General features: G+C 37.6%; 4 protein-coding genes across 5 annotated transcripts; 1 reads left to right on the top strand and 3 right to left on the bottom strand.

Annotated features, from left to right (window-relative positions):
* Positions 1–32: 32 nt before the first annotated feature.
* Positions 33–2,002, bottom strand: LOC125231878 (FAD-linked sulfhydryl oxidase ALR). Its single transcript, XM_048137471.1, has 3 exons — positions 1,664–2,002; positions 1,229–1,431; positions 33–820 (listed from the first exon to the last, which is right to left on the bottom strand). Exons 1-3 carry the CDS (start codon positions 1,769–1,771, stop codon positions 658–660), a joined length of 474 nt encoding a protein of 157 aa, XP_047993428.1. The 5' UTR covers positions 1,772–2,002; the 3' UTR covers positions 33–657.
* Positions 2,003–2,852: 850 nt separating this feature from the next.
* LOC125232124 (cytosolic Fe-S cluster assembly factor NUBP1 homolog) lies at positions 2,853–11,488 on the bottom strand. The gene is made up of 9 exons (XM_048137746.1): positions 11,319–11,488; positions 11,161–11,241; positions 10,493–10,653; positions 6,883–6,984; positions 6,342–6,432; positions 5,126–5,197; positions 4,618–4,811; positions 3,436–3,622; positions 2,853–3,042 (listed from the first exon to the last, which is right to left on the bottom strand). Exons 1-9 carry the CDS (start codon positions 11,347–11,349, stop codon positions 3,008–3,010), a joined length of 954 nt encoding a protein of 317 aa, XP_047993703.1. The 5' UTR covers positions 11,350–11,488; the 3' UTR covers positions 2,853–3,007.
* LOC125232121 (tektin-3-like) lies at positions 8,770–15,904 on the top strand. 2 transcript variants are annotated; one of them, XM_048137738.1, is made up of 11 exons: positions 8,770–8,974; positions 12,026–12,165; positions 12,326–12,577; positions 12,758–12,848; positions 13,051–13,192; positions 13,268–13,365; positions 13,476–13,595; positions 14,009–14,141; positions 14,339–14,469; positions 14,841–14,995; positions 15,472–15,904. In XM_048137738.1, the coding sequence occupies exons 1-11, from the start codon at positions 8,930–8,932 to the stop codon at positions 15,680–15,682; spliced, it is 1,518 nt and encodes a 505-aa protein (XP_047993695.1). In that variant the 5' UTR covers positions 8,770–8,929; the 3' UTR covers positions 15,683–15,904. The 2 variants fall into 2 exon arrangements, with proteins under 2 accessions (XP_047993695.1, XP_047993696.1); XM_048137739.1 differs by lacking the exon at positions 8,770–8,974 and adding an exon at positions 11,837–11,926 and having other exon boundaries at positions 15,472–15,903.
* Positions 15,905–16,442: 538 nt separating this feature from the next.
* Positions 16,443–18,625, bottom strand: LOC125232125 (cytochrome c oxidase assembly protein COX11, mitochondrial). The gene is made up of 4 exons (XM_048137747.1): positions 18,278–18,625; positions 17,622–17,777; positions 17,014–17,181; positions 16,443–16,689 (listed from the first exon to the last, which is right to left on the bottom strand). The coding sequence occupies exons 1-4, from the start codon at positions 18,512–18,514 to the stop codon at positions 16,543–16,545; spliced, it is 708 nt and encodes a 235-aa protein (XP_047993704.1). The 5' UTR covers positions 18,515–18,625; the 3' UTR covers positions 16,443–16,542.
* Between the last annotated feature and the right edge of the window lie 3,117 nt (positions 18,626–21,742).

Genomic DNA, 21,742 nt, shown 5'->3' with positions numbered 1-21,742 from the left:
AGTTTTACACAAGTAACAAGTAAAACAAAACATCCAAGTATTAACAAGTTTATGTCAACAAAAAAACTAAATAACATATAAATAACACTTGGACTTATCAGGCACAATAAAATTTTAAAACTTATGTAACTACAGAACTTTAGCCCACTTGCACCAACCACTTAACTCAGGGTTAGTGGGCTGTCAACTGTCAAAATCCATATAAAATGGTGGGTTAACCCTCGGGTTAACTCTCCATTTTCATTGGTACAAGTGGCCCTTAAGCAGTTAAAATACTTTATCTTGATACTCTTACTGGGGCAAAATTAAGTATCAGGTATATTTGGTAAATTCTTTATAACATCCAGATTAAAATGTATGTACATAAGTAGCTAATGTATATGAACTACATGTCAACGGTAAACCAATATTTCTACTTGAAGTGAATAAGCATCACATAAAAAACTTATGAAACATGAAAAAAAGAACTGCAATCAAAAATGATTACAGAATTGAATAAAATGTATAACCAAAATCAATATTTTATAACTAGTTAGTGACTGATGCTGTGACTCAGTATTTATGATGCAAATGCTTTCACTGAATTCAAGGACAACATATTATGGCCTCATGAGGTATTCCACTTCAAGGTAAGATTATTTCTAGTTAAAAGTTTTATCAATCACAGGAACCGTCGAGCCATCCGTCTTTCCACCTTTCATGCACTTTGCTGCAGTCAAACTCTGGTTTGCCCAGTTTCTCATTAACTGTGTTATGTCGCTCACACAACCATAGTGCTAGTGCGTTTCTTGATTCTGTCTTTGGAGGGTTTTCTTTTAAACTGAAAAATTCAATGGATTAAATCAAGTTATCTATATTTATCAAAAGGAAGAACATTCGGTCATTCTCAAGACGTAAGGGCAAATTCTAATTACAGTAATTACTGCAACTCATTTGTTTTCAGTGGACTTTCATTTCTAATTCTAATTTGTTTGAATTCAAATTCCATTGAAAATAGAAGCATTGCGGCAATTAGAATATGGACAAGACAATTGAGAATTACTGACTTAAGTATTTTCACTTTTGTAAATTAAAGCACCAATACCATACACACATATTGTATTAATGCATATCCATAGAAACTTATATACATGAACTGTACAACTTGTAGGGACTTTATAACTATGCATTTTATACTAATAATGATCTATAGTGGGTATTTTATTCTACTAATATTTAAAATACTCACTCTTCTCTAAAATCTATAGCACAAGGCTCACAAGGATAAAACTGGGAGAAGATATTGAAGAACTCTGTCATGGATTTGGCCTGAGCCTTTGTGGGTTTCTCAGGGTAGTAGGACGCCATGGAGTGTAGGAAGCCCCATGTCGCTTGCCCCAGCTCTTCCTTGTCTAGTGGGCAGTCCTTCCGACGTGGCTGTGAAGGGGTTTCCTGGACAGAAATATATAGAATACGTATAATGATTAGATGATAGTATATTTCTTTTCCCTTTCAAATGTGAAATGTAAGTTGGATACAGGATTATGAAATAGATTGTATACTTTACAAACATAACCATGTTACAACAAATCAAAACGAAGTATTACAGGAGCTTGTCCTGTTTTTACCATAGAATTTACCAGAAACGTGAAGAAGATTCGAGTCAAACATAACCTAGTCTGACCTTTTTCGGTGCTCCAGGTTTCGGGGGCTTCTGCGACTTGGCCCATGATTTGAAATCGGAACACGCCCGACAAGGCTTGTCCTCCTCATCAGAGCCGTGGGCCGACATGTCTGGTTATAGCCAATTAAACCACTATCAAAGACCAGGGCTCGTGAAAAGATAAAGACTGTTGTGCAACACCAATTTCAAAGGTTTAAAATTAAATATCACTTGACTATTGAACCCATTGACTTAAGCTTGTAAATACGTTTCAATAAATGCAATTGGAGATTTAAAAATTAATTTAAATGAAAATATATCGCCGGTATAAAGACCATCAGCGCTGATCTGTCAATGTCACAGGAAACGTCAAAATATAGTCACGTGTTTTATTTTTTCTGGGTTTGGATGACTTGTAAATTAGCCAATCTATTTTTTTATTGACTAAAACCAAAGACCTATATAACTTCGTATAGACCGATAGTCTAAGAAAAAAACGTACCCCAAAACCATACAGAAAAAGGTATGGTGAACTAGATGGCGATACACCTTTTTGGGGTACGCTCGGCTAGATGGCGCTAATGTTAATATTTGACATTTTAAAACATATCAAGTTAAGAATATGGGCCAAATTGTCAAAACTGAGGTTCAAAAGTTTTAAGGCTGTGTCGCGAGATGGCAGTCTATGCACTGTGATTACTTGGTGATTACACATTTTACTTTGACAGTAACTCTCTTTAATACTCGATACTCTTTGCTAAAACGTAGTGATTCAATGATCTTTGATAACGGTGATGAAAACAGTCATGAAAAAAGCAGGAGGGGTACTTTCATTACAGTCAGCAGTAATAACATAGCACAAAAAAACGCCGTTAAATATATGACACAATCTTATTTTATTTCCAGAGCTATGAGGGCACATCAGCCTTCAGCAGTCTTCTTTTTGTACTATGTTATTACCGGTGACTGTACCTATAAATATAAGAGAAAATTCTTATTTTATTCTTCACTATTACGATTTCGTAATCACGACACAAGTGTCACGTTTGAAAGAGAGGTAATTTATTATCAATAAAATATTTATGCATTAGCATTTCAGTTGTTTCTTTTCAGTGAATATACTGTACTTAGACATGTTTTTTTTAATTATTGATAACTATACTTACCTAATAACTTGAAGGATTGTAGATAGGAAGCAATGAAAATAAAAACAAATAAAATAACATTTATTTATCACAAATAAATAATTCACGGAGACATTATTTTCTGCACTAGCCAATAGCTAAAATACATTATGAGCTGGACTAGCAGTGATAAAATTGTATAAACTTGTCAATGATATATATAACAATAAGGCATTACTTATTAACTAGAAGTATTTTCACAGGCTGCTACAATTTCTGAAACAAATGAAAAATATCTAAATGAATTTAATGAATGCTCCATCACATTGACGGTTTGGGTATGAATGTCATCAACTAAAACGATTACTAAAAAGTGCTAAGAAGTGCTAAGAGCGCAACCTTCGTAAATTCTGACAAGGCTGACGACACACGACATTCGTGACGATCAAAGAATCAATAGTTACGCAGTCCCTTTATGTCGAAGGTTTCTTATAACCGAATTATGTCAGTTCCCGAAGACCACATCCGTCATATCAGCGCCGATCGAGCTCTGGGTCCAGTGTTAATGACCCTAATGGCGCTGCTAGCTTGAGGCAGATCAGGGCTACACCTTCAGTTGTGACAAGGAGTGTAGAAGAGTCATAGAACTTTGTGAAGCATTATACATACTGTCAACAATACCCATCAGCGCAATAACGGCCGGCGAGCCTGGCAATTCTGTGATAAAGTCGCGTCCGTCATCGCAGCAGCGTGCGAGTACTGGGTCAAGTGGCAACGCGCCTAGTAGGGGTACTGCTAGCTCGAGGCACATTTGGGCGGCACCGCCGGTTGTCGCTGGGAAGATCTCGCTGCGAGTCTGTGAAAGGTGAAAAATAATACAATGAAATGAAACAACCAAGGCATAGGTACACTGAATTGGATAAATATAAAATATTGAAATCGATTTATAGTCTGAAGGCGTTATATTTACCTAAACGAATGAAAGAGACAGGTCAAACAATGATATAAAGCCTTGCAATAGGGATAAATAAATAAATAAATATTGGGGGACACCTTACACAGATCAACTTAGCCCCAAACTTAGCAAAGCTTGTACTATAGGTGCTAGACGACGATATACATACTTAAATAGATAAATACATACTTATATACATAGAAAGCATCCATGACTCAGGAACAAATATCTGTGCTCATCAGACAAATAAATGCCCTTACCGGGATTCGAACCCAGGACCGCAGCTCAGCAGGCAGGGTCACTACCGACTGAGCCAGACCGGTCGTCCGGATGACTACATTAAAAAAAATGGCATTCTGTTTAGTCCGTTAGTTAGATCGTCCAAAAATACTAAACACATATTTTTCGCTTTTTCTAATTAATGAAAAAATACTAAGATATAGAGCTTCAAAGTTCCGACGTGGGGGCTTGTGGCGTCACTTCTAAATAAAAATTGTACCTAGGCGAGACGTCACGCGAAACTTCAACGCACTGTACCGTCGTCATTTTTCGTTTACGAGAAAAAATACGTGTCTAAAATTCTTTGATAATTTAAATGACGGACTAATTAGTTTTTTTTAGTCATCTCGCCTAAAACGCCGTTTCTTACGGGATGGTCACCAGTAAGACTCGTGCTGGTCAGGTGTTAAAATGATTTCAAAAATAAAACTAGCTTGGATACCTTACAATTGGGACAAATGAATAGCGACTGACACTGCGACTGCGACATATTCTCCACAACACCCAGTACTCTCGCGTTGAGTTTCACGGTGAGCAACGCGGTCTCTTGCGGAGTAGTGACCATCAACGCAGAAGTCAAACTAGCTCTGTTAAGTTATGTATTAAATATATTGTACCTTGCAATTGGGACATATGAAGAGCGACATATTCTCCACAACACCCAGTACTCTTGCGTTCAGTTTCTTGCAGAACTGCAGTTCTTTACGCACGTCCAGTAGGGCCGTTTCCTGTGGTGTAGTCACTACTAAGGTGCCGGTCAGACCAGCGCCAGTTAGGTATTGCACGGCGGATAGGTGCTCGTCTGACGTGCCTGTGAATATAGTAATTGCGTTACTTGTGTTCTTAAATGTATGAAATATGGTAAATATGCCTATAAACATCGATTAACCTTTCCTAGGACATCGGAGCATTACAACAAAGAATTTGGGCCGGTAACCGGGAGCGGCAGCAGCTAGGTGGTCTAGTTGGCCGTCCTCAGACTTGATCACTTTTTCTTTAGTGTATATTATATCTATTTCAGTTTTAAATAAAAAAAAAAGTGAAAATGTTCTAAATGAAATGGTATATCCGATGACAGAAAATCTAGAAGAGTTCTAATTTTACTTTGCTTTCCATGAGACTTACCTGGAGGCGTATCAATTAATAGGTAGTCTAGTTCTCCCCAGTCTACTTCGCTGAGGAACTGTTTGATCATACCTGCAATCAACAAATTAGTTTGCATTGCAATTCAATAAAAAAATCTGTGAGAGCGAGCTTCGCTTTCGGTAAAAAGGTGACATTTGTCTTCTTAGGAAATTTATTCTCCGGTTGCATCAAACTTTCTGTCACCGTTAAAGCGTTCGTTAAATATTATTGTATGGGAAGTTCCATAGGGTTCACTATTATCTGGCAGAAACTTTTTACGCATATATTTGATTCGTATAATAGTTCTTGGCAGAAGTCAAGTTTGGCAGAAACACCTTACGCAGAATATGCTTTGGCACAAATCATTTTGCAGATTTTTGTAATACCGAATCGTCTGTTGTCATAATGTTGATGAGCCTAATAGTCTTCTAGTCGAACAATACATTTGCAGATAATATTTATGCATAATATTTAGTTCGGCATAAAGTTGTAATTTGCTATTTGATAGTGAGTTGGATGTGTTGGGGATGCAAGATACCTAACACTCCTCGCTTCGCTCGTCGTCGTACCTAACGGAGACTCTGGGGCAGTTTTTCTTTTCTGATAGCGAGTAATAATTCTGCTAATGTAATATTATGCTAAAAGATTATTATGGTACATACAATTATGCTAAACCAAAGTCGACAAAAGTAATGTTCTGTAAAACAATATTCTGCCAAATGTATCTTATGCGTGGTAGTAATAATGCCAACTAAGTTTTCTGCTAAATTACCATTCGACCGAAAGTGTTTCTGTGAAACATGTTATGCGAAGTGTGTTTCGGACTAAAATTATTAGGCCAGATGAGGGTAACCCATTCCATAGACATCTGCTGCGTGACGATGATGTGTCTGTCAAATGTGGTTGATGCAACTGGCCCTAAGACTAGGTTAGTCTTCGTTAATTATTCAAGTATACCGTATACGGCATTATATCGAATACCGTGATGATTTTTTTTCACATGGCGTATTGTAAAAAAAAACTCATATTCCGTGTGCTAAACTGTCATGGTACGGTATTCGATAAAATCTCGTATACGGTACAAAACGGGGCAAACATTACGGCGTGGAAAACTATAAGGACAATTTTCATGAGAACGCCACATCACTACTTGGGGTCTAGTCAACCACTGATGCAAATACAAATTAGTAAGATAATAAACTGAAAATGATCGTACCATTCTTCTTCGGACCTCTCCAAATGACTGCGTCGTCGGGGCTGCCCAGCAGAAAACCGATGGACATTAGAGACAAATTGTCTGTTACGTACTGAAACATTTCAAATTATCATTAAAATATCATTACGTTTTTAGTAAGTAGCATAAAGCGAAAAACTAACTAATATGGCCCTGCGATCCAAAGAGAATCTTGGCCTCCAAAACGAGAGCACGCCACCTATCCCGGTCCTGCGCAGCTTCCTGGCAATCCAATGATTCAGCTACAAGCCGATGCCTGTAGCTGACACAGATCCGCCATCACACTGACTCCCCAGCGGTATTTGGGCCGACCCGTCAAGCGGCCACCAGTTGGTCTTCCCGATACTCTCCCATTTTTAGTAGATGGAAGAACCAGCGAAGTCTGTGGGATTTTATTACGCCGATGATATTCTCTATTTCGGCATTCCTTCTTATCCTCCACGTGCCTCTTGACAGGTTAAAGCGAAAAACGAATGATTCTTTTCTCGGTTTTTTTCCTTAGTCTAATTAAAAATTGACTTACCACAGGCGACCAGCCAGAGCCCGAGTTGTGGACTTGCTCGCCGCTCACGCCGAGAACTCGGGGCTGCGAGGGCCCGCAGATGTCCGCGTCCAGGATTCCCACCTACACACAACGGTTACTATTCATTAATTTCATTATTATACTTTACAAGTATGTACTTCCAAACACGCAAACCGTAGGTTCCTGGCACAATATTTCGTATAAGATAGAAGGACCTTCTTTTAGTGCACAGACGATGCGAGAATTCCTACGTGATTTTAGTTAGATGATGCGCCCACGAGAGTTTTTATGTGGTTTCCACTCAGAATCGCGAACTCTTTCAATCCTAAGGCAGCGCCCCCACTTAGGCGTCGCGTGTCTCGCGGCGCGCAACGGACGTCTCCGCCACGCCGCCTGAATGTAATTCAAAAAATGTCTCCTCATTGTCTCCTCGTTGTATAAGAAGGACGTAAGACGCGCCCCAGGCGGCGTGGCGGCGGCGGCGTGACGTCCGTTGCGCGCCGCAAGACATGCGTCTTATGAGTGTGGATGGTCCCTAATAGGAGAAAAAAGTGTCCCAAGGTTTTTTCCCATTCCGTTACCATTTTTTCATACTTTTGTATGGCGGTAACGGAATGGAAACTTTGAAAAATGTATGGAAATCTTGGGATATTTTCTTTTCTCCTATCAGGATCGAAATACCTCGCAATTCTGAGTATGAATCGCGTAAAAAATACCCATGTTACAAAAGAAGCGGGGTGGACAACCTTGTGGCGCACTTTCATACTATAAGTAGCCCATAGACCGATGTTGAGAGAGACAAAAAAGTCGCAGTTAAAAGTCGCCCGTGGGCGCACCCCTTACACTGATAATTGTTGAGGTTACGTTTCAGCACACCAATCAGACACCGCAATGTAATGAAAGTCGCATGTGAGATCTCGCACACTGTAAATGGACCCTTAGAACAGTTAGCACTGTGAATGTAGAAATACATGTAGTAATGTAAAATATTTAGTAATACGCGATTAAGTTGGCCGACTCGTTACAAAATGGACAATACAATATAATCATCACTTTCTCCCTAATCCCTCTTTATCCCACTCTACTATAATCGATATCATTAAACTGTGTTAACATACCGCTACACGCACTTGATACTATGCAAATGTTTGATGAAGAGCTCGTTAGCTGGCCACTTTGAACCTCGCCCTTTTATAAACAACTAGCTTTTGCCCGCGGCTTTGCTCGCGTTAAATTCGAAAATTGCGGAATGCTCCATACAAACTTCCACTCCCCATTTTAGGGAAGTGGGGGGTTAGAAACAGACAAAAAGTAGCCTATGTCACTCTCCATCTCTTCAACTATCTCCACTTAAAAATCACGTCGATTCGTCGCTCCGTTTTGCCGTGAAAGACGGACAAACAAACGGACACGGACACTTTCCCATTTATAATATTAGTATGGATTTTCATGAAAGTCACCTAGAGTTCAACAATAGAAAGCTACGTATAGAAGCTATGAGAGACTGATGAGCCCTGGGACAACCAACCAATCAACAGAGACTTAGGCAAAATAATTATTTAAATTTTATGAAATGTTTTCCTCGCTTATGAAACGCTTTGTTGAGTCTGTCTGTCGAAGCATGCAGAATATCGTATGTCAATTTACTCAACGCGGCATCCTTGTATTCCTTGTCTACAAAGAGTACCTACATTTTGCATTACCAAATGCTCGATACAATTATATGCAGTTTTACCTCGAAAACCAAAAAGTCGCAAACACCAATAACGTATTAGGTTTATACGCCTTTTTAAAACCACGCAACCTCAGCAAGGCTTATGACATATCAGTGTCGATTTAGGACCGTGCATCAATTGAATAACGTTCAAATTAGCTCATCGGTTAACGGTTTACGTATGGCTATGTTTGACCTATATCCGCGGTGCCTGCTGGTACCGGCACGAAGGCCGTAGGTTGCGAATTCTTCGTTTTCCACTTTCAGCACTTGGGATCAATAGACGTGAAGATCTTGTGTTTGAGGGGACCAAAGTGAAGTGAGTGGTTACAGATGGAGTTTGGAAACTCGCATGAAAGACGCTCAAGGTATAACAGGGTAAGATATTTTTTTAACTTTCTGTAATGTTTGTGTAATTAGTTTATATTTAATACAGTAAGTATACAACAGTATTTATAATCAAGAGCAGGTTGCCTAAAATTTTCATCACTAGCTTGTAACATGTACACCTTTTTAAAAATGTAATAAAGCTTTTTTATTTCAGAAGTGTCATAACATAAACCCAGATGTTTTTATTATTGTTAGTGCCATAAATTGTCTCGTGTTTGACCCATCATGACCCACTTTTTACGAAGTCAGGTCAAAGTCTCGATTTAAAAACATCTAACCAACTACTGTACAGTCAACCAATCTGTATCCTAGGCCACTGTAGAACCCTTTCACAGTAAAAGTCAAACTGACTTCTATAGCAAATAAAGCATGGTGGCCACATAACAGGGTTCTAGAGTGGCCTAGGATTCTAATTGGTTGACTGTACCCATTCACTCATTTATTAATTGACCTTTAAGTTTATTACAGACTATTCAAACAGTGTCATGTAAAGTAGTTCCTACTATAACACTAATTAACTATATTAAAAACAGCAATTTGTTGAATCCTTAAAAGTGGAATTGGAATCTGGCATTTGTTAGGATTCAACTAAATCAAATGGGGTTATTGTATATAGTGAATGTAAATTATCCTCGTGAGACAGAAGACAATTATTCGATTTTGAATTTGGAACATTATTTTATTTCTATGTATAAGAGTTGAAACTCTAATATATAATATGTACTTGTACAAGTATGCCGGGACTTACGAGGTTATAGGTATAGTCTGATCTGTCCACAGTACATGTTGCTAATCAGGTACAGCATTCAAAATTATCTGCACTGGAGTTTGCCCCTCAGACATCCATAACAGAGATACATAATAATTATGTATATTAAAAGGAAAAATGTGATAACATGATAATTTGATTAATGAAATGTTAATGAGTGTATTGCTGGTATTGCAAAAAAATATTTAAGCATATTTTATTGACTATATTATATGTCTACCAGTGGCGGCTGGTTTCAATTTCTGCTAGGCAACACCAAAGCAAAAAGAAACCTACCTTAACATTAGGTACTTTACTAGTAATCAATTTTAGGCAAGCCGGTGGGAATTGGCTTGTATGGACCAGCCGCTGCTGATGTCTACACAATTATTTTTGACTTATCTGAGTGATATGTTATAATAACATTGAACTAATTGCAACACAACTGTTTCATAATAGGTTCAAAGTCAAAAGCACAAACAAAAGAGTAGTCAACATAGACTGTGTATAGAAATATCCAATTGACTTCATTTTATGGCTATGAAGTGACTAAAGATTAGAATGAAAGTATTTTTCATAAATAAAGCATATTCAATAGGTATAGGCAAATATAGGAAAAATATCTTGTTTTTTCTTCAGAAGAGTCCAAATGCCAAAAACAATTACTGTGTATGCAAACTGTAAAACTTTATTAATTTTACCTTTAATCATATGGCAAAATATCTAATCTTCATTCATACTCGATACAAAAAACTTACATTAATATCCGGATTCTTAGCAGCCAAAGCGTGCCCGAGCAGGGAAGTCACAGTGCTCTTTCCGACACCTCCCTTGCCAGAGAGGATGAGGATCTTATGTTTCACTTTAGAGAGTCGCTCCTTGATTATTTCTATAGCTGGATCGGGGGCTGATGCCGCACCTGTTAATATAAGAAGGGTCTTAGGCTAATGCATTGTTGTTCGGACTTTTGATTAATTTCTTTTTAATAAATAAATATTGGGGAAGCTGTATTCATCTAAATAACTATCTGCCGTTTGGTAATCCCTGCTTTAAGAATACTGACACAAGATATACAGAGATAAAACCAGTGATGAAGTGTTTTTCCAGTAGGTATAATATAAAAATGTAAGATTAAGTTATAATATCCTGTTTATGTAATGCTGAATCATCATTAGGTAAATGTTGTTATTTTGTGATAATATGTTTAAAATAATAATGATTTTTTTTTTAAGCTTGGAGTAATACTAATTTAAGAAATTTAAATACGGAAACTACCTCATAAAAGTAATGTAATGTTTTTTTAAAGCCGAAAGCAATATTTGTTTCATCTGTGTTGTTTCAGATAGGTATATTTGCTAGAACTAGAGGCAAACTAAGAATATGGTGCAACATTTCGTTATGAATTTTAAGTATTGTTTACACTTACCCGAGGCACAGAGGTTTTGGTTAGGGCATCCGGCGCAGGCTGAAGCTTTGCCCGCATCCTCACTGCCGGTGCCGGGGCAATCTGATAACCAAACATTGTTATTTATTGCATAAAATTGAACAACTTGTGGTTACCAAGGTACATAACTTGACACTCACGTTGGGGCGCGTTATCCGGGACGCCGCTCATGATAATGTTTGTCTTATATCATCGACGCCGACTAAGTATAATCGATATTATGCTACATATAACATGAATTAGTAAAGTAATGGAGCTATAATGTGAAAGAGCAGTGGAACACCGTGATATCGCGACAAGGGATTGACGGACTGTCAAGTGTCAAACTGTTGATGACAGCTGATTGACATATTTTTTTTTTTTTTTCTGATTGACATAAACACTGCAATGTTGGTAGCCCGCGTTTCGTTTCTGCAGAAAAAAAGTATTTCTTTAAATAGAGTATGAAAATATTCCGTTTTAAATTGTAATTAATTATTGTATTCTTATTCAATTAATTTCGTTATTGTCGTTATAATACGCTTATATGGCTTTTTTTATTATACAGGAATATTATGCCTTTTCCATTAAACGATCGTCTTTTGTTAATAATACAAATAAAAATATTTATCTTGAAGTTTCCCACCTTGACTTGAAATATGTCAAGTTTATTCAAATTTGAAATTAATCCTAAATTTTTTTAACAATTTATTAAAAATCCTAAATTAAATTCATATTTAAAATGGCGAAGGAAGTGACAATGTGCTCGGTAAAACCTATGATAATATCCATAGATCCATACATTATTCATTGGGAAAACTTACCTGTGGGCTGTGACTAACTAAGAAAACGTTTACACCTTTTGCAGCAACTCCAACAATGGAGCCCCACGAAAGAAACTGCAGGGGCACCGTTGGCGCCGCCGCAGGTTGGGTACTGCTTCCACACTCCAAAGAAGCACCCTTGGAGGCCTATCATGGGTTACGAGGAGATCGAGGTCACTCCGATGTAAGATATAGTTCTTGAGGAAAGTAACTTATTTCCTCTATCTTTAATCATTAACTAACTAAGTACACACTTTAAAAACACAATATGCCGCATGGAGAACCTACGAAAAATATTTGAACATGGATAACGGAGTTAAGTCATTGGTATAATCTTTTTCCAGGCCTTCCCAACCCATAACCAACACGATGGTCGATCCATGCTACACCCCAGCGGGCATGGCAGCGGAACCTCTCCGGTTCCCTAATCTGGTGACCGGTTTCGACCGGAGCCCGGAGCACGCGGCCCGCGCGGCGCTCTACACACGATACACGCAGTACGAGTGGAACCAGAACAGCATCAAGAACTATAATGAGTCTGATGCGAAGAGAAACTTCTCGGAGCGCGTGAGGAATGATATCATGAGGATGCTCAGGTGAGTTGGAATGGAATAGCTGCTAATGAAAGCTAGGTTTCTTCAGCGAAAAGGGGAATAGGGAAATCAAAGGATAAATGCATGAAAAGGGAAGGAGTTGCATATAGCTAATTAGCCAGTTGGAGTTTGATTTTCCTGATTTTAAAAGGATAAAATTATTATGCACGCATTATTTTTTAGGGAAACTGATGAAATCGGCTCACAGGGTCAAAGAGACTCAGGCAGAAGGATTGGGGAGCGAATAACCGACACAACCTTTTGGAGGAACGAGGTGAGCTCGTGCAAATTTATACACAAAGCTGAGCTACTGATAAAAGACTAGTAATATATTATGCTCATATAGATATAGGCGGTCCGCTTTGCTAAGACCAAGAATCTACGCCATATAAGCAGTAAGATTATTGTGGACCACATCTTAGAAAATCGGATCGGTTATAATTTTTTTTATTTTTTAAGACTATGGGTGTTTCTAGGTGTCAATAGAGATGGAGCGATTAGTGTCAACATGTGAGAAGCTGAACGACACTCGGAGGCAGTTGGAACGAGCCATCGCGGGAATCGAGGGGCCCTTGCATATCGTACAGGAGTGTCTGTACCATCGAGAAAAACGACAGGGTACGCTTGCACAAAATTTCTACAAAACCCACTACAAGCTCGTATCCAAATCATAAATTCTGTATTTCCATCCAGGTTTGGAGCAAGTCCACGACACGGTAGAACAGTCTTTACTAAGGGAAGTCGGCATTCTGCGCGAGTGTCAGGACAAATTCCGCAATATGCTTGAGAAGGTACGAGACACATTAGTAGACTGGATCTTTCAATTTAACTACATTTCATTTTCCATTATTTTTCTAATAGGATTGACTAAATTTAACTAAGTAGTATGAATGTGCGACAGGTGCGCGCACAATCCAAGAACTGCCGCGCCACACAACACGAGCTTGAAACCGACATGAGGAATAAGGAATACGCACTGGGTATTGACTCTATGTGCCATCAGCTCAACAACTTCTCCAAGGTAAACCTAGTTTGTTTAATTATAACAGATAATCGCCAACATTTTCTTAACTTGCAGTTTTTTTTTGTTTCTTACCGCGAGTTGGAAATAGCTTTGTGATACTTGTGATGATGGTTTCAAATTATAAACCGTACCTATAGCTATTAATTTCTTGTCGTTGATTTAAAATCCGGTCAGTTAGGTAAGTAGTTAGTAAGCAATAGGCAGTTTGTAAACCCCACAGTAATGTGATAAAGAAGTAATTCCGACACAGCCATCCTGTTAGACGCATCAAGTCCTCGTGTTTTGTTCAGCAATTGGGAATCACAATATAATCAATATATTAATCGATTTTCACCTAACCATACTTGTATTCAAAAGTGCAGTGATAAATATAATCTTAGCAAAGATTTAACTACGGAAGTTGATCGCAGGGCTTACAATTCTACGCGGGCATAGAGCGGTATGACCCGACGGTGTGCGACACAGAGCGCTGGGCCGCCGCAAGCGCCGCCACGCTGCAGCGCTCGCAATCCGAACGGGCTAAAGCCATCCAGATGCTTTCAGGTAAATGTCTATATACAGTCATTCTATTGTCCACGGTGGGGTAATTTACCTATATCTGCACTATCTGCAGTTCCCAAAAACACATTTTTAAGAATTTTAACAAGCGTTTGTGTGACGGAATTAGAAAACTATGAGATTCTGTAAAGCTTTGAGCGCATATTACCTATAGTTTTTGTTAATGTATCAATCATTTACAGACACGGATAACTTAATCAACGTGTCGGCGACGGAGATCTGGGATCAATGGAGCAACACCAACAGCGCGTTCACGCGCCGTATTGCGGAGACTATTGAGATCAAGAACAAGCTGCAACTCCATCTTCACAAGGTTTATCAACTCTTTCTTATCTAGATTCTGTAATCTTCTGCTGGGCATGTTTCACTGCACCGATAGCATGGTCGCGCGATAAACGATAAAACATCAGGCCGTCCTGTTCGCATTATTTGTAAGTGCGATAAGGACGGCATGATGTTTTATCATTTATCGCGCGACCATTTTTGCTTGCCCGGTTACGTTTTTGGCTAATTAGCATCTCATCCCAAATTATTCTCCAGGGCATGAAGGCAGCGACGTAATATCACGGTTGAGGTGTCTAGCTTTTGCTTTCTTTGTTAGGCTACCCCCTCCTCCTTCATCTTTCCTAGGTACATTAGCACCAATAACATCCATTCAAACAAAACTTATGTCGCTATTCTCAGGTGCAACAAGAAATCTTCGACATCGAGAAGACTCTAGAGCTCCTGAACAAGGCTATAGAGGACAAGTTGCAACCGATGCGTGTAGCACACACTCGCTTGCAAGCGCGTACCAACCGACCACATCTCGAGAAGTGCCGCGACGAAGCGCAAAACCGGTATTTTGCTCATTTTATACTTTCGTTTCGTTTGATTTTTGGATCTTTTTGCTGATATAGTCGCAGAAATCCATTCCATATTCCTTAAAAATCCCTAAGAGAGTTCCTAGTTCTCACCTGGAAAAGTGCTTGCTATTCCTTTATCAAAAGAATCCACTGACAGACTAAGGTCTCTCGCTTAGGAAATCACTTCCAACTTTGTCAGAAGACGAGCTGTCAGGAATGAGAAGCTACAACCGAACAACAGTCAAAACTAGCGATGTGAACACACTGGAGTTTAACCAAGAGACATTCGTTAAAAAAGATGCAAGGTTACCGGTTGATTTTGTGTTTGGTAGATGATGATAAAATGATGATGATGATCCTTCCGGCAGATTTCGACTATTGCGACTTTCTCGAGTCCTACCTCCAAAGATGACACTCCTAGCCATCAATCGTCCGCAAATATCTTGACAGTTTCTTCATTTTCATTACAGACTAGTCAAAGAAGTGTGCGACCTCCAAGAAACCATGGAGACTCTCCGCTCCAAGATCGCCACGGCGGAGGGCACGCACCAAACCCTGCTCGGTGTCCGCGCCGGGCTGGAGGCAGATCTGCGCAACAAGAGCGCCACGCTCTTCATCGACCGCGACCAGTGCATGGGGCTCCGACGCGGATACCCCGTCACCGCCGCCATCAAGTCCTAAGTCGATTATGGAGCGAATCCGTTGAGAGCGGGGTATCTCTAGACGTACGTATACGGGCGTAACAGGGCTGTCTCGCTCTCAAACAGAATCGTTGAATCAGCGTCTCAGCGTCACACAATCGGATTGTCTTGTACTCCAATTTGCAAATGTAAAGGATCTCGTTGGTTTGGGTTGTTATAAATTATGAGTAAATGTGTAAAAAAATGCGGTGTTTTGATTTCCTAAGGGACTAAGAAAATTTACCATTCTTCCAATAAAATTTTCTACTGCACCAACATCACTTGCTGTCTTGCTATGCTACGTCTCTGTGTAACAGATTAGATTGTCCAGTGCAGTGTTTGGTTTCCTCAAATAATATGCTCAACATTCAACTGTGCTAGATTGACTTCATATGCGAAATTTCTATTTACATACATACAATCACGCCTGTATCCCATAAAGCGGTAGGCAGAGCACATGAAACTACTAAAGCTTCAGGGCCACTCTTGGCAAATAAGGGGTTAAAAGAAAACGAAACAGGTTGCCAGCCTCTCGCCTACACCCTACACCACAATTTAACCCGTATCCCATAGTCGCCTTCTATGACACCCACGGGAAGAAAGGGGATGGTGAAATTCTTAACCCGTCACCACACAGGCTAATTTCTATTTCATTAGAAAATTTCGAGGGATACCCCTAAAACTGCCTACAACACTTATGAATGTCAATTAAATCATTGAACAAGGATGTCGTTACATGTTGCCCGACTAAAAGTCACGTATGTGCATTTCATTATTATTCAAAATAAAACTTAACAACCACAGCATCTTAAGCAAAACAAATGCATTCTAATCTAATCTTATTTACAATGAGTCGTGTCATTATTGCTTGACATACGCGGGCACCGGGAGTTTCAGGCCCTGCTTGGCCTCGAAGAAGGTGTAAGACAGAACGATTTCATCTACATACTCCATTTGGGGGTCCTGGGTAAACTCGGGGTCAATGTAGAAGAAAACTGGCATGTCCACCTGAAACCAATTCATATGGATTCATTTATCAATTATCATTCAAAGTGTTGGTACAGTCTCTAATTGTGATATTAATTTAGATTGTGGGAGAAATTGTGACTACTCTTCTTAGAACCGAGTATCTTCTCTGAATAGGAAGACTTGGAAGGTCAGAGTTCTTAAAATCTTGGGATTGGGTAGCTGTAAAGAGGTGGTAGGATATTTTATTAAAATTTCAGATTAACAATTATTATGTCCATATGCTTTTGAAGTATTGTAAGGGCACAAATGGATTGCATGTATTAATTAACAAATTAGTTAGTGGGGTTCCACACTGTTCAATACCTGTTCGTGGGGGTTGAGTTGCTGCTCCTCAAAGCAGAAGCACTGGATCTTGTTGAAGTATTGTCCGGCCTCAAATGGGATGACATTGTACGTGCTGATGCCCGTCACAGGCTTGTCAGTAGGGTTGCGTGCTGTGTAGAATGCGAGGGCAGTTTCGCCAGGCAAAACCTGAAGAGGTTTGATACCTAATGTTATTCAAATGAAAATATATAGACTAAATAGTTTAAAGATTTCACAACAACAATTGATGGACCAAACAAAAAATTGTGGTCTATTAACTCTGTCATCCTCAAGTTCCGGTTAGAACTTTGGACCGTCAACATCAGCTCCTGAGGACGCCTCGTAGAGAGGCGAAACACGTGTCGAGTTTTGTATTTTTGGTGGTGGGTTGTTATATTTATATGCGTATTTATATTTATTTTTGCGGTGGGAGGGTGGGAAAATTAATTGCATGTAAAACATACGCAAGTATAACGGGTTAAAACTGATTAACTTGCACGTTATCAATTCGCGGATTAGCAAAGTAATGTTCTAGTTAATGATTAACATGGATTTCCGCAAATTAACGCCTGATTCCATCGATTATCATTAAAGCAATAAATACTCACTGTGATATCTGGCTGTTGTGGTTTGAAGTTCCACTGCATGGATGAGGCCACATCAGCATTGAAGCGCACACAGATGGGCCGATGCTTGACTGTAGTCATTGTGCTTACAACATCACTTGCCTCGGCCAGTCCTGTTGTTCCTCCATAACTGTAGGCCTGAAAATATATCCATGTGTTAGCTCACATACTCCTGCTGCTACCTAAAAGACAAGTGGCTATAAAGATAAGTAATTTCAATTGTATGCAGTATCATACAATTGACAACATTGTTTTGAGTACAAAACAATGTTTAGTCAACATACGAATGGATATCAAAATTGGGTTAAAATACATATAATAAAATAAAATACATACTTCTACTGCTGTCTAAAAGACGTGGCTATAAAGATAAGTAATTTCTATTGTATGATACTCAAAACAATGTTTAGTCAACACACAAATGGATATCAAAATTGGGTTAAAATTACTTAATGTGTTATTAAATAATAAAACTAATATCACTTACACTTTTAATATTTAGTTCTCCCATTCATTATAAGTAATTGTGTTTATTAACTGATGTAATTCTTTGTCAACATTTATTGATGTCATTCACAATATGTGCAAACTGTATTCTAACAGGAAAATGTAACAAATTATTGTGAGGTTAGATTTACCTGGCAGAATATCCGGTACAGGGGCACAGCTGCGTAACTTAGACCCACAGTCAAGACACCCAGAGCTACAACATAGTTTAACGTTGATCTGATATTCTTCTTCTGGTCGTGAGCTCCTCGAATAAAGAAGTTGGAAGGACATTTCACAGGAGTCAATAATTTCGGTGTAGATCTGATAATACTGTTCCTTAATAAATTAACATTACACGTATTTATTAATATAAGGCGATTCATCATGGTGTTAATGTTCAGTAGAATATTACAACATTTTTATTAAAATGCGAGAAAATATCCGCCTGATAAACATTTAAAACTCATTTTTTTTATGTCTAATATGACATGCCTGTGACAGATAGAAGACGTATTTTTCTACTCACATGTGACAAGTTTGCAATGTTACAATACAAATTTAAGAGAATGTAATTTATTAAAATAAAATTTATATAATTATTTTTAATTCGTTTCACTTTATCTCAGTAAAATAAAACAAATTATTACGAACAAATCGGATCAGACTGTTTAAACCAAAAACAATTTAACAGTGTTGCTAGCTTAAAAACAAGGAAACGGATATCTCTTTACGTCGTGAGTTATTTGACACTTATTTTGAATCAGAAAGGCTTTTGACACTACAGCACGCTTTTTTGAGATATTAAAAACAGAATAGACTAAAGATTTGTTAATACCGTCGCATTATTTGATTCTTACATTGAAGAAAATGTGTCACCAAATTAATTGTCAAAAGAAAGCAACAGTTCTGTAAGTATTTTTACCTACCAAAGTTTACAAATTATTTACTTCCGTTCCGTAGTAAAAGCTCCACTTTTATACTTTCCGTTGAAATTGTTACTCGTCGGTGACCACGATTGCGTTCTTTCACATAAGGTTAGTCAACGAACCTTGAATTATCATGTTCCATGAACAAAATAGGGCAATTATTGAAACGTTGATTGAAAATAAAACTTTCCCATAAAAGAATAAATTACTTTAATATCACAATTTTGTTAAACCTACGTGTGCCTTTGTGCATCATCGTTTGTATTCTAACGACAGTTTATGTTTCGTCTTGATGTGTGCATCTGTGTGCGTTTTCTGATAAGCTTTGTAATTACAGTCTAAAAATGGACATCGGAACATGGGTTCTTTTCCACATTCATAAGTAACGTGTCGCCTGTACGTGCTTTTATGCCGGTATTTTCTCTTGCATTTCTCACATTCGTAGGACATGTCATATTGGGACCAGTAGTTTTTTGTCTTCATTGGCATAATGGGCATCATGTTTTGCATCATTGTTTTAAAGAATTCAACCTCACCTGAAACAAGAAGTCACGATCGTAATCTACTTCTCATTGACTCACACTATGAATTGTTCTAAAATTCTACTTACAGTAAACTCTAGCTAATGCTAATATTCTCGAGATTTCATATCCTTAGGACTAGGTCAAGGAACTATTAATGAAAAAAATATATTAGGTAAATTGAAACATTTATTCACATGCATTTCCAATTTAAAAAAGAACAAACCAAACACACTCAAAGTCGTTAAAAATACAATAATCATTTACATAAAATTGCGTCTTTCGAAAATTTGAGGATTGATCATTTATTATTAGAAAATCATGTAAAAGTTTTACACAAGTTTGTAAACTACCTAGTAGTGCAACTTCAAAGAATAGCTAGAAAAGATGAGAGAATCCACAGATTTATTATATAGCGCTCCGTAACGGCTCACTAGATGGCGTTGCGCTATTTCAATGATCAAACAACCGAATCAAACAGGTAATGCCATCTATCATTGATGTATAATCCTCGTAACTTTCGTAATCTCACTGTTGCATAGATAGTTTATTATTATGTGATAAATTATACAATTTGATTAACTTCATTTTAATTTTAGAAATTATTTTCGGACAAATTTGTACAATTATACTCTTTCTTCATAAAAATATAACTCTCTCTTTATGATACAACAACTGTTTTACGTATTTATTCTTTAAGTTTGATCGCCTATTAAATATAGCATTAATAAACAGATAGGTAGATCATACGTTTGATTCAAAACAAAATCAATAAACCCCTATTTACGAACCGACCGTCTAATAGATTAATGTCACATCTTTAACTAATATCCAAAACACATTATCTAGTAAATAACCATAATAATTTACCTAACAGTAATTAAATCTATGTATTTTATTAAAGCACTAAAATCTTAGGCTAAGAATCGACTGGTAGATTCTTTGGTTTCAATGTTGCGCGATTCAAATTTGAACTTTAACGGTAACTTAGTATAACAGTAACAAATGCAATAAAATCATTTAACAGAAATACTGTACTAATACATTTTTTGGTTACAAAACGTTTGATATACATAACATAACACTTGCTCACGACAAAAATATCATCCGGGCGGTAAGTGAGTCTGTACCATTACTGCATTACCTAAATACATACCATACAATCTTGTTTTGTTTGTTGGAAATCAAATAAAATGGAAATCTGATGCTACTTTTGGAAGTAGGCTTTATGACAATCTTACGAATTAATTGACCGTTTCGTGAAAGCACCTACATAGTTGGGGCTATATACCTATCTATCTAAACCATATGTCCAAGGAACATTAAGATCGTATGGAGTTTGGGCCTGTTTTTTTATAGCAACTTTAGGAGAGTTGTGTGATATTCGAAGACAAGAACTATAGAAGTTGCAAGTAGAGAAATGAGGAATCTAGGTAAGTCTCAATATTCTGCGGCACTGCACTGTGGGACTGTGGTTTGTTGTAGGTAAATACTATAGTTCTTTTGTCTTTGATAATATGTAATACTATAAGATCTCACTACCGTTTCCCGGTTATACTTTACGATAATACATTTTCTTTGGTAACAAGGAACACACACTTAACAAATAATTATTCATAACAAGAACAAGAAAATATAACAAACTATTCGTAATAATGCATAAATGTCTTCCATAAAACTAGTTACATTTGTCTAAAATTTCATTATAATTTAAAACGTGAATCAACAGTCAAGATAAATAGCTGCCATACAGTAACTGCCAACAATAAGTCATCATACTCATCATCGTTTGAAAAGTAAAATTCATCAAATTCATATAAAAATTATTATCAGTTTTATTTTTTACTGCCTCTAAGTATATTCTCATCGCTCTTAAATAAAGTTCTAATATTTGGTTTCTTACTAAAACTTTCTAATTAAAATATAAAGGCACAAAATTTGGCACTACGTTTGAATACTTACATAGCCTCTACGTTATTGTGCTGACATTAACTCGGTTATGTTAAAGGCACTCATTTACATACTTGAAATTAATAATATTACTAAATCTTGAAATCATTACTTCCGATTCCTAGATCTGTATTTATAACTTATAAAGTGGTTAAGTAGAAAAACTTTATAAAATTGTAAAACTAATTAAACAAATTCCAACAGCCTATCGGCACTA

The sequence above is a fragment of the Leguminivora glycinivorella genome, chromosome 12 (assembly GCF_023078275.1).
Source record: "Leguminivora glycinivorella isolate SPB_JAAS2020 chromosome 12, LegGlyc_1.1, whole genome shotgun sequence".
Taxonomy (NCBI): Eukaryota; Metazoa; Arthropoda; class Insecta; order Lepidoptera; family Tortricidae; genus Leguminivora; species Leguminivora glycinivorella.
Note: the sequence above shows the minus strand (reverse complement) of the source record. Positions and strands in the feature narration are given on the sequence as shown.

What these genes read in the sequence shown, in the direction of transcription:
- LOC125231878 (XM_048137471.1), bottom strand. Translation starts at nt 1,771, where the DNA reads ATGTCGGCCCACGGCTCTGATGAGGAGGACAAGCCTTGTCGGGCGTGT. An exon ending in AACCTGGAGCACCGAAAAAG is followed by an intron (nt 1,432 to 1,663) that starts GTCAGACTAGGT and finishes ATTTCTGTCCAG; the next exon opens with GAAACCCCTTCACAGCCACG. An exon ending in GCTATAGATTTTAGAGAAGA is followed by an intron (nt 821 to 1,228) that starts GTGAGTATTTTA and finishes TGAATTTTTCAG; the next exon opens with TTTAAAAGAAAACCCTCCAA.
- LOC125232124 (XM_048137746.1), bottom strand. Translation starts at nt 11,349, where the DNA reads ATGAGCGGCGTCCCGGATAACGCGCCCCAAC. An exon ending in CTAAGAATCCGGATATTAAT is followed by an intron (nt 6,985 to 10,492) that starts GTAAGTTTTTTG and finishes CGTTGTGTGTAG; the next exon opens with GTGGGAATCCTGGACGCGGA. An exon ending in ATTAATTGATACGCCTCCAG is followed by an intron (nt 4,812 to 5,125) that starts GTAAGTCTCATG and finishes CTATATTCACAG; the next exon opens with GCACGTCAGACGAGCACCTA.
- LOC125232121 (XM_048137738.1), top strand. Translation starts at nt 8,930, where the DNA reads ATGGAGTTTGGAAACTCGCATGAAAGACGCTCAAGGTATAACAGG. An exon ending in GACGCTCAAGGTATAACAGG is followed by an intron (nt 8,975 to 12,025) that starts GTAAGATATTTT and finishes CACCTTTTGCAG; the next exon opens with CAACTCCAACAATGGAGCCC. An exon ending in CGCGACGAAGCGCAAAACCG is followed by an intron (nt 14,996 to 15,471) that starts GTATTTTGCTCA and finishes TTTTCATTACAG; the next exon opens with ACTAGTCAAAGAAGTGTGCG.
- LOC125232125 (XM_048137747.1), bottom strand. Translation starts at nt 18,514, where the DNA reads ATGATGAATCGCCTTATATTAATAAATACGTGTAATGTTAATTTATTA. An exon ending in CACAACAGCCAGATATCACA is followed by an intron (nt 17,182 to 17,621) that starts GTGAGTATTTAT and finishes AAACCTCTTCAG; the next exon opens with GTTTTGCCTGGCGAAACTGC. An exon ending in AACTCAACCCCCACGAACAG is followed by an intron (nt 16,690 to 17,013) that starts GTATTGAACAGT and finishes AATTGGTTTCAG; the next exon opens with GTGGACATGCCAGTTTTCTT.